Consider the following 12,095-nt stretch of genomic DNA (forward strand, 5'->3'; position numbering starts at 1 on the left):
AAGGAGATGATCCTTTTTAGATTAGATTTTCAAGTTTTGTTTGCAGAAGTACTAGGAAAACTTTTTTTATGCATTATTTAAGATTCATTTGTTCTAAATTGGTTGTCAAAAATCATTCTAAAATAAGTTTATATGTACAAATATGTATATGAGATATGTTAAGCTACATTTTATTTTTATTTTTTTACCCCCTATAAGTGGCTTGTTTAGCATGAGGGAAACTACATGTTTTTGGATTGGTTTATTGGATTTTACGCTTGTTTTGTTTGCTTTGGTGTTTTTACTTCATCTCAGGATCTAATCATCAATACCGAGTACAAACTAGCCCCTTTGGTTGCATACATTGCTCACCTAAAACACCGCGGCCCTCAAAGAAGTGAAATCATGAGTCAAGCCATAAGAACCAAGCCAAAAAAGAAGCCAAAGCAGACCCCACTCGACCAGAATGAGATCGAGCCAGAGTGTAGCTCGAGCAGGTCCAGGAGCATTGCTAAAGATTAGAACCTCAGTTTCACATTCCTGAAGGTCGTCGTCGACTAGACCGAGCAAGGTTAGGCTCGGGTCGATCGAAGCGAAGTGCATTCAAACTTCTAGTAGCTTCAGATAATTAGCAGGATTCAATTCAGGGAGTACAGGGGCATTCTGCTTCGACTGGTATCGAGCAAGATGGCACGGGTCGAGCGGAGCTAAGTTTCACATTCTGTCCAATTTTTTTTTTGGTTTCTGATGTTGGACTTGATGACGGCTCGACTGGTCGAGCGGGCTCCGCTCGAGTCGAGCGAGATGGGCTTGCAGCAACTTTTGCGATCTTTTTAAATATCATTCGATGGTCCAATTACGCTTGTTGCTTCTAATTGTTGCTGCCAAAACTACCAACCACCTTACCCTATCCATATAGGGGTGGCACCCCCCTCCTACAACCTAGGGGAAGTGGAGCAATCATTAAACCACCCCCCCCCCCCCCCCCCCACTTGTTTTTGAAGCCTATAAATAGAGAAGAGGAAGATGGAGCTAGGCATCTCAGTTTTCACCTTTCATTTTGAGTAATTTTTATGTATTCTTCATAGCTTTGCTTTCATTTCAATTAAGAATTAGTGTTTAGCATAATTCCCTTTTCAATTCATTCAAATACTTTCAATTTCCAAATACAATCTTAACTTCATCCTTTATTGTAATATTTTGCAACTTGGATTTTTAAACCATTGATGTATTATTATTGAAGCTTTTAGAAGGTATTACTTTGAATCATCAAATCACCTTATTCATCCTTAGATTGAACCTAAAAGAGTAACTTCTATCTTTGCTTATATTTTTTTCAATTCATGTCACTTAGTCATCTTTGATTATTTGCCTTTAGTTTCATATATTCATGCTTGTAATTCTGTAACTTATATTGCACTCATCTCTTTAGGATACTCTAGTTTAATTTATTCATCTATGATTCTTGGCTTGCTTGCAATCTACAATTGCAATATGAGTATGAGTGAGTAGTTTGTTTTGGCTTAGGCTAGGCATCATCACCATGTATGTAGTTTGAATTGCTTTCTTTACCTTTGGCTTGGTTGTATTGTTTATGTTTTAAGATTGATTTTTTCTATCATGTTGTAGTGTCGTTGAATTGAGGACGAGAGTCGATTTTTAACGATAATCTATGCTTAAAAGTTAAGACATCTCCATGAGAATAGGTAGACGCTTTGATTGGAAATGTTGAATCTGTGCTTCATGTCTTAAATTATGCTTAACTCTATGAGAATAGGTAGTTGAGTATGTTTAGGAAGCTTTTGTTGCTCGAGAGAGAACATTAGTACTTATGATACGTTTTTCCCCATAACAAAACATCCATGACCTTAGGTTAAAGTTTAGTAAACACTACTTTGGTGAGAAAGCCTAGCTTATGCCTCTTAGCTTATTGATCATTTTATCCTTACTTTAGTTCATTGTATCATTATTTACTTTCATGTATTATTTTCGTTAAGTATTTTTAATTGCTTGCTTTAATTATTTGTATCTCCAAACATCATATTATACGTTTTTGAACACACTAATCGATCGAGAAACTATTAACTTAACCCCACTCCTTGTGGATTCGACCCGTACTTGCCGACGTACTAAGCTACGCTGTGCACTTGCGGTATTACTATTGAAGGACGTAAAGTCCCAATCAAGATATATGTGTTATGTTACATTTATAAAATTTTATAATTATCCAATAATGTTTCAAACTTATTTTGCTTAATTTTTATTTTGAATTAAGTAAGTCCAACTATAATATATAAAATCTATATAGGTTGTCGAACGTGAACCGGAAAATGAACCATGTATTGTGAATTAGAGAACTTAAATTATTTTAGGTCCTTAACCTTGTAGTTGACTTGGACGCCAATCACCTAAAATGGTTAGAATATTGATTGATCGATGATCAAGTTCGAATGTCATAAAGACATTGGATGTCTAGTTAACCACATAAGTCGAGGTTGAGTATTTGCACATGACCCGTTTTATGATAAATCTTTGAAAACACTGGCATCATAAGAATATTTCAATTGACTTATAAATAGAAGCATAAGACCTGAGTTTCTTAACGAATTTGTGTGTGAGAATATTATTCTTTCATGCAGTGTAACGCCATGCCATAAAAGGGGCTATAAGGATTATGCTCAGGAATATTATGAATCACATGACGCATAGAGTAGAGATAAAACAAAATTTTCATACCGTTTGGGATATTTAGTCTCAGGCCACTCGGAGATTTAGAAATTTAAAATGCATGGTCATGATCAAATTAACAATGGAGATAATCATTTATTTTTCAGTTTATCTGAGGAGTCCGAGGAACACGACCATAAGGATGATAGTTGTTCTGACCTTATGCAGTTATGCTTGATTGAGACTTTAGTTGACAAATGATTTGAGATTCACAACTTGTTGTAGCAAGTGTGAGTTAGTGGGATGAGTCTCATACCTTTGAAAAACTTGTTTATTGAACAAGTGGAAGATAGTTATCGAATGTTTTATAATCAAGTGAATATTCTGTAGGTTTTTAAACGTAATTATGTTAGTAGACATTGAGACGTTAATTTATGTGAAATTTAGTAACATTTATGTTTTACTAGAGACCAATAAACGCTGTCAAATTGTTATTTGATAATTTTTCGAGCTTAATTTCACAAAACCTATTAAGTCACATTGTATTAATGTGTGAAATTATTTTGTGTGTTTGGACCTAAAGTAGTCTAGGTTGATGGTGACTAATCTAGTAAGACTAGATATTAGTCATATCCTCTATTAAATATAATGATTATATTAATTTTTTGTTAAATAATATGATTATATTAATTATATGGTGGGTTTAGTAAGGTAATTAATCATTATTTGTAACCTACAAGTAGAAAATATGAATAGTCTTATTTCTCTTTATCATGTTATTCATTGCCATTAATTATGAAAACTTAAAGGTTGTATATGATTGATTAGGGTATATTTGATAGATATATAATGCACATGTCACTAAACTTTTGGGAGCGTGTTCATACAATATATAAGGGAAATGTTCCATCGTTGCTTTTTAATTTAAGACAATGAAAACTTACATGGTCTTAACAATTTATAAGTGAGGTCAAATTCAGTTGTTTTATACACACAAATTTATTAATTAGTTTAAGAATGGTTCTTAAATGACGTATTAGAATACGAGGTTTTATAAGACATTGTTGATAGACTTCGTTAGAGGAACTTTCTTTGCGGTTCTTGTTTAATATTATATTATTAGTTAGTGGATTCACGCTACAAAGATATTTCATGCATATTACTTCTACTTTCCCTAATAATATTGAGTTGTAATGTTATTCCATTTACTAACAACTATATACGAAGCTTTAGATCATTAATTAGGTAGGTTTTGCCAAAGCGAGGTGTCTATTAATTATCTTAAGATAAATAATTGGTGAAAAGTGGTTTAACTCAACTAAGTAGGTTAAGACAAAGATGACACTTAAAGGTATGGGTTAATAAAAAATAAAGAGTTATCATGTTGCCAAGAATTATTACAAATTAAAAAATAATTTATAAAATTTATTTGTTATAAAAGATCTTCACAATGTCAAGGAAGATATTAATCTCACATTCACAAAAAATTGTATTACGTTTAATTCTATATGACAACTATATCTAATTAAAATATCCTTTCAGAAAAGTGTATCAAACAACGACATGAAATATTGTATAAAAAATGTCCAATATCATTTACAACAACTCTTATTAAAAATATGGATATTTTATGATATACCACTGAATTTCTTCGAAATTCACCATATACCACACAAAATGTTTTAATTCACTATACACCATTGAGTTTACGCCCATTAGCACAGAATACCATTAATGACAACTGCTGTCAGTATGTCGTTTGTGGTAAATTATCATTATGCCCTTACGCATTCAACTGGCGCCATTGTTAGGCTTGACTTCCCCAAACACAACGTATTTCTTCAAAAAATTGATCCTCCATCTTTCTTCTTCTCCATTCAAGAAACTTTGTATTCGTCTTCATTGATCTAGAACCCTTAAAATCCATCAAAAATCCTTAAAATTGATTTGTGTAAAGTGAATTGCAAGCTTGTGAAGTGATTCAGAACCCAAACACAGGTGGTCGTGACTGAATTTCGCACAAAGTTCGCTAATTCGGTGAATTAAGCATACGCAAGGTATTACTATCCTTATCCATTTGCATTTCGAGTTCTGATTTTGTATTCTTTTTGCAAAATTGAGTTAGGGTTAGGATTAAGTGTGATAAGTTGCATGTGAATTTGAATTATGCTAAAGTGATGTGTTTTTGTTTTGTATGCGATTTATAATTTAAATTGTGATGTAATGTGTTGTTGAAAAATGTTGTTATTAGGATGAGTACAATGTGGTTGTTAGTTCGTGCTCCAGGGGGTACTTTTGATGTGAGGGTGGATGACACTGATAAGACCAATTTGATGGAGTTGATTGAGTATATGTTTGAGGATTTAGTGAAACAGAACGTATATCTCCCTAAATACTTCACCCTGTTTGTCACTAAAGCTAGAACAAATCATAAGTTAGAGTTATTTGATGATGGGGCAATGTTAAAAATGTGGGAGTGGAATGACGGGAATAGTGAAATTGAAGTGTTTATAGAAGAGACAGAAACACCATCCTTTGTGTTTCAGTCTGCAGAAGCTAGTTGGGCAAAAACTTTGAAGAATAGGGCTGAAAATATTAGGCTAATGGAGGAAGATAATAGAAGGATGGCAGAGGAAGCAGAAGTTGAGGAGCAGCTTTTGGCCTAGCAGGCATATACTGTGGCTGTAGAGGTCCCTGTTTTGAATGTTTATGATGATGGGATTGGATATGTAAGAGTGTTTGCTACCCCAGCAATAGATAAGTTTTTTCCAGGAGATTCATAACCTCAACCCTCACAACCTCAATCATCACAACCTCCATTCTCACAAACATCTCAACCAAATAACCCTCTAAGAAGGAAAAAACTTACTCCAAAGAAGAAGAAAATACCCCCTGCACAGTCAACCCAGCCCAAAGAACAAACCAGGCTTAAACCCGAAGAGTGGAGGGTGCCTAAAGCCACTGCTATTAAGTTTGGCCTTGATGTTGACAAGAAAACTCCAGCAGGGAGGCATATCAACACTAGGGGCAAGAAAACCCAAAGAGTGGTTGAAGAAATTGATGTTGAGTCTGATGCTTGGCCTTCTGATGATAGTGAAGATAGTGATTATGAAGCTTCTGATGTTGAGGCTGATTCTGATATGGAGTTGGACTGTGAGGATGAGTACATTCTAATGTTGAGGATGAGGCTGATTCTGGTCTTAGTTACCATTTGGATCCATTGTTCTTGAGGAGTGGTTGATATTTGAAACCAAAACACAGTTTCTAGATGTATTCAGAGATTACTACATACAAGAGAGCTTCTCTGTTTCAGTTGACCATGTTGACAATAAGAGGTACATAGCAAGGTGTTTGATGAGGGATTGCACTTGGAGGATTCATGCTTCAGTTCTAAGAGACAAAGTCAGTTGGGCCATAAAGAAGCAAGAAGGAGAGTATGCAACTTGTGGGAGGCTGGAAGAGAATCCTATAGTCTCTTCAGCATGGCTATGTAGACAATTGTTACAAGACTTAGAGGCAAACCTAGATGTCCCAGTTGATTCATTGTAGAGGCTGTGCATGGAAAGGTACAGGATCTATGTGAAGTTGAGATTGTTATACAAAGTGAAGAGTTTAGCGAGGGAGCAATTATATGGTGGTTTTGATGAGTCCTATCCAGCTCTTCCAAAGTATGCTGAAATGATAAAGTCCACAAATCCTGGGTCTTATGCTCTGGTTACATGGACTGACAGTTTGTAATTTAAGGCCTGTTTCATATCTTTTGCAGCTCAAGTGAGAGGATTCTTAGGTGGTTGTAGACCTATCATAAGAATAGATGGTGCACATTTAAATGGGTATTACAAAGGAGTTATGCTCACTGCAGTTGCAATAGATGGTAATAATGAGATCTTTGTTTTAGCCTATGGGATTGTTGACACAAAGAGCATAGATTCCTGGACTTATTTTTTTAGAAACTTGAGGTGCTTGTTTGCTTAGAAGGATGACTGGACTTGTATCAGTGACAGGATGAGGGTAAGTTTCTTCTTTGTCTTTAATTTGAGATTATGAAGCTGTTTATTAACTTAGTCTTGTTTTTTAAGGGGTTGAATCATCTTTGTTTGAGGTGTTCCCAAGAGCTACCAGGAGAATATGCTGCCAGCATTTGTACTCAAATTGCAAGGCTGCAGGATGGAGTGGGGCAGCATTTCATAAGATGTTTTGGATTGTGGCAAATGCCTACAATGAGTACGTTTTTGAAAAAGCTATGTCCAAGATAAAAGAGTTTGATGCAGCAGCATTTGACTATCTCAAAAATGTAGAAGAGCAGTGGAGTGTGCACATATTTGACAGGACAGTTTGTTGTGATCATAACACAACAAACTTTGTAGATTTATTCAATGCAATAACAAAGGCCAACAGGGACATGCATGTGTTGACATTGCTGGAAGGTAAATTTGTGTCCCTGTTTTGCTCATTTAAATGCAAAAAAATTATTGTTGCTTACTGTGAGTTTTTTGAATAATTACGATGTTAGGAATTGGTGCTTGAAAAGGATGGGTTCCAGGTTCGATAAAGCAGTAAGCATGGAACCTAATGAGCTAACAGAGCATGCAAAGAGGGTGCTGGTGACTAAGACTGATGATTCTAGGTTCTGCCATGTCACTGCAACTGGTGGTGGAGAGTTTGAGGTGAGGGATGGCCATGTCAAGTTCCCTATCACCCTTGGAAATATGACTTCTGGGATCCCTTGCAAGCATGGTCTAAGGGTCATTTACAACCAAAGACTTGATTCTAGGGACTTTGTCTCACCTTTCTATAAGGGGGCTGCATACAAACTCACTTATGGAGACCACATTCACCCCATGGCTGATCCAACTCACTGGCCTTCACTATATGTGCCAGAAATTGCACCACCCCAAGGGAAAAGAAATGCTGGCAGACCACCTAAGCAAAGGAGAAGAGCTGCTCATGAAGCAAAAAAAGGAAAGAGGCATAAGAATAACAAATGCAGCCTATGCAAAGAACTAGGCCACAATGCAATGACATGCAAGGCAAAAAAGGCATCATCAAAGAAGGAAGCACATGCAGCTTCCTCTTCACAGCAAGGCAACACAAGGGGGAAGAGAAAGGCTGCTACTTAGCATTGTTTAGTGTCATTTTTTTGGTGAACAGTGTTTATTATCAAGTTGTTTTTGAACAAAATGTTAACTACTTGGTTTGTATGATACTTCTTTTGTTTATCATAATTCCAACAGCTATATTTTTTAAAAAAAATGGTATTTGACGCAAATAAAAAAAGTAAATGGTATATGGTGAATTATTAATTTACCACAAACGGCACATTGACGACAGTTGTCATTAATGGTATTCTGTGATAACGGATGAAAACTCCATGGTATATGGTGAATTAGAACATTTTGTGTGGTATATGGTGAATTTCGAAAAAACTCAGTGGTATATCATGAAATATCCGTTAAAAATAAACTTGTGAAATTTTAGGTTTGAAGCTAGGAGAAAAGATCACTTGTACAACACTTTAAAAATGTTCAATAGAAAAAAATTGAATAAAGTGAGCTTTTCTAGAAAAAATTTGAAAAATAAACTTCGAAAAATTATAATTTCAAAATAATTGTTTGTGTCCAAGCATAAGGTAAGGGTATGTTTGCTGTTAATAACAACGAATAAAGAAGCAAATGATTTATTTTTTATCCTTTCAAACGTCATGGCATCGTCTTTAGTTTCATTGAACAAATACCTACCCTCAACTTTGGCTAGAAATGCCTATTTTGGGAATCAAAAAATTTCTAAAACTTATACTAGGAATTTTTTTTTGAAAAATAATTACTTTTTTCTACTTTTCTTCTAATTACTAGAGCAAATATGATTACAATTATTTGACCAGTTAGTCTCCTGTGAGACGGTCTTAGCCGTGCAACTGGGAACATTTGAAAAAAGTAAGATTATTTAACAACTTTATTCCCAAAACAAGCTTGGTGAAAACTTTATTCCCAAAATAAGCATCCGTACATCTAAACCTAGGCTTGGTGTAATGTCGCTGTTACTAACAGAGAAATAAAGAAAACAAAATTGAGTCAAGCCTCAAGTCGCTGTTAGTAACAGCGACTTAAGGAGTTGACCAATCAAACCTTAATGTCGCTGTTACTAACAGCGACTTCAGGCTTGACAGGTCAAACCTTAATGTCGCTGTTACTAACAGCGACTTAAGGCTTGACTCAAATTTGACTTTTATTGACTTTCTTGTACGAATTAAACTAGCCGTTGTTAATTTGAAAAATAGTCGTTACGAAGTTGAAAATAACCGTTGTAATTATGTTCTATAAATAACTCCATCATTTCCCTACTTCATTGTATCCAATCTAAATCATTCTTGTTCTAGTGAATCAATTTTTAAAGGTAACATAAGGTATTATGTTAGTCTTATTCTCAATTTATAAATGTTAATATTATTTTTGAATGTTTACTTACGTTACTATATCATATGTGTTCCGTAGATGTCAAAGGAGCATTCTATTGAAGAGCTTTGTGATTGTGGTTATGAAGTTGAGATTAAAACAGATTGGAGCGACTTCGATCCTGGGCGTGATTTTGTTGCTTGTATATTCTACTTGGTTGAAGGATTAGGATGCACATACTTTAGATGGATTGATCCGGAGGGTACCAAATGGCAGAGAGACTTAATAATACGGCTTGAAAAAGAAAAATAAGAGCTTAAAGATGAGGTTTTTAATCTCAAGAGACAAATAGATGATATGGCACATAGGAAAGAAGAGACTGAAAAGATTATGAGAAAGTTTAAGAAGCAATCTTAGTTAGCGACGGTGGTTTAACTTAACGAATGAACTATGTAATTTGATATGGATTCGTTGAACATGAATGAATTGTGTTGAATTTTCGAGAGCATTTTCCATATTTGAATATGATTGTCTTTTTATTTTTGATTTAATTCATACTGCATTCTTGGCGGAATGATTCATCGCCGAAAAGTCTGAGTACTTAACATCATTTCATTCATAATAAACGTGTGATAATACGATAAAAATATATACATCTACTTATATATTACAAATTATACACAAAAGTCCAAATGTTACAAATATTGAATATGTACAAATGTTCAATATATACAAAATGTCACTAGTGTTCAATATATACAAACAGTATTCTAATGCTAATCCTCCTCCTGTACCCTGTCTAACTGTGACGGTTTACGACGCCTCCTACGATAGTAAGAGGTCGTCGCATGACGCTCGGATAGGGGAGGTGATTGATACTGTGATGATGTAGCACCCTGTGAGGACCCGGCACCATAGTCGGGGCACGTTAAGTCAACCTCCTCAAGATGAACGTCGGCATGATGAGCAGATGACCCGTACTCATATATAGTGTTGTCGGGCACAGTCACTTCTGGAATGAAGTGCTGAAACTGCGTCCCTAGGAGTATGCCTTGGGCAATCTCCCGTACAGGCTCCTCTTGGGTGGAGTTGATGATAGATGCAATGCCCTGTGCCTGGATTAAGACTTAAGTATTAATGAAATGTATAACATGTAAGTTCTATGGATAATAATCAACGTTCAAGAATACTTACAAAGTGTGTCATCGTCGGTGCTGCGGGAGTGTAATGGGCTGCCAGGATGATACCTCGTGGTGTCATCCATCGACGAGTGATGGAGAGGAACCACGACATGTAATCCCTCGAAGTAAGTGCGCCTATAGCCTCGATCGGCGCACCTTGGGCCAGCAGCTCTAGCTTGTGCTCTCAGCGAGTGACATGGCCCCAGTTGATCTCGATCCAGTTTTTGGGTTCCCAACCCTTGCGTGAGCTGCAATGGAGCTCCGCCTATGTGTCACATAGTGGCGGGATGCCCTGTACCATCCCAAATTGGCGTAGTACGCGCTCAGGGAGATGCACTTCGACTATGTTGAAGCAAATAAGAGGTACAGATGCTCTCCACGCCCCTGACAATATGCATGAGTGCTCCTGTGATGCCTGGTGTATATGGTCTCTTTGTCGGACACCTAAACGCAAAGAATATATTAACATAAAGTTAAAGTATTACGGCATATGCAATCAAAATACTAAGATGACTAACCTGGACATCCCACATTACACTGCTCCTGTGATCCGCCTGCATCGTAAGCACACTAAGGTCGCGAGGGCCTGGAGCTACTGGATCCATCTCTACTGCAATTCAACAATAACTAAGCTGCAGTTATGATTATATGTAAAAAGACTTAAGAAATACTCAAATTATTTGTTTAAATAGTCTTTATGTTTTTATACTCAAATACAGATACTGTTTACCTTGACGTGCAAGTTCTAGTGTGGTGACCTTCACTACCATACCTTCGACAAGCGATGCGTCTCCTTGACTCTTCGTCCATTTCGTTGGTGATCCTCCTTGACTTAGGTCTTCCTACTCCACGAATGTGATCTGGATCGTGTATCACCTCAACACCGGTGTATTGAGGCCATGACCTCTTATCAATCAACGGCAAGAATATGGATTCATATGTATTCACATAGCTCTGGGTCGTGTAGTAGGTGTCCACAAAACGCTCATACGATAAGTGTCGTTTAATACAAATGGCAAGAACATGAGAGCAAGGTAAGTTATATATGAAGGATTTGTAACAAGTGCATTTCATCTCTCTCATATCCACACTTTGTATTTTACCACCCTTGGCGGATCCTCTATTACCACGTCCAGTCTTAACTTGAAAAAGGCCTCGTTTGCAGTCAAATGCGACGATCTCATGGTAGTTTGCCTTCTCAGTGTTACGTGTGATAATTCTTGTGGCGTGTGAAGTATACTTATTTCCCCTAATTAGCCATGCATTTGCGTTCTCGCGTCTTTTAACAAAATAATCATTAACACGATAGAAGATGAACTCCACAAGAGTGGTTATAAGCAAGAAACGTACACCCTTCATCACGTTATTGAATACTTCGGCTAAGTTGGTATTAGTAACACCATACCTATACCCTCCATCATGACATATTGACCATTTACACATATCACCAACTTGATCAATCCAAAAAAGTGCTTCTCGATTAGCAACACCAATGGCCTTCAATCCCTCGATGACCTTATGTGGTTGTATTTGCTCTGCAGTCCTTCCATACATCTTCTTCAACTTCACATTACCCATTTGATGGTTGAAGTTACTTAACAAGTGCCGCAAGCAAAACCTATGATGGGCATTCGGAGGTTGCCATTCCGGCTCCTTCATGGTTGCTAGAATGCTCGCATGTCTATCGGAAATAACACATAAACTTGGACTATGCATCACATTCTTACAAACACACGCCATAAACCAAGACCACGTGGCTATGCATTCTTTCTCGACCAAAACAAAGGCAAGCGGGAAGATTCCCTTGTTCCCATCTTAAGCAATTGCAGTTAATAATGTATGGCGATATTTACCATACAAGAGTGTTTCGTCAATG

The 12,095-nt window shown here is 36.5% G+C and overlaps 2 protein-coding genes across 3 annotated transcripts; one reads left to right on the forward strand and one right to left on the reverse strand.

Annotated features, from left to right (window-relative positions):
- The first annotated feature begins 7,178 nt into the window (after window positions 1-7,178).
- Window positions 7,179-7,766, forward strand: LOC130818531 (uncharacterized). Its single transcript, XM_057684698.1, has one exon. It carries the CDS (start codon window positions 7,179-7,181, stop codon window positions 7,764-7,766), a length of 588 nt encoding a protein of 195 aa, XP_057540681.1.
- A 1,928-nt stretch (window positions 7,767-9,694) lies between these two features.
- Window positions 9,695-12,095, reverse strand: LOC130817559 (uncharacterized). Of its 2 annotated transcripts, XM_057683327.1 has the most exons (4): window positions 10,992-12,095; window positions 10,738-10,829; window positions 10,233-10,663; window positions 9,695-10,153 (listed from the first exon to the last, which is right to left on the reverse strand). In XM_057683327.1, exons 1-2 carry the CDS (start codon window positions 11,957-11,959, stop codon window positions 10,790-10,792), a joined length of 1,008 nt encoding a protein of 335 aa, XP_057539310.1. In that variant the 5' UTR covers window positions 11,960-12,095; the 3' UTR covers window positions 9,695-10,153; window positions 10,233-10,663; window positions 10,738-10,789. The 2 variants fall into 2 exon arrangements, with proteins under 2 accessions (XP_057539310.1, XP_057539309.1); XM_057683326.1 differs by having other exon boundaries at window positions 10,738-12,095.

This window comes from Amaranthus tricolor, chromosome 7 (genome assembly GCF_026212465.1).
Source record: "Amaranthus tricolor cultivar Red isolate AtriRed21 chromosome 7, ASM2621246v1, whole genome shotgun sequence".
In the NCBI taxonomy this organism is placed as follows: Eukaryota; Viridiplantae; Streptophyta; class Magnoliopsida; order Caryophyllales; family Amaranthaceae; genus Amaranthus; species Amaranthus tricolor.

Bases quoted from the DNA above. Each gene is read 5' to 3' on its own strand.
- LOC130818531 (XM_057684698.1), top strand. From the start codon at position 7,179: ATGGGTTCCAGGTTCGATAAAGCAGTAAGCATGGAACCTAATGAGCTA.
- LOC130817559 (XM_057683326.1), bottom strand. From the start codon at position 11,959: ATGGCGTGTGTTTGTAAGAATGTGATGCATAGTCCAAGTTTATGTGTT.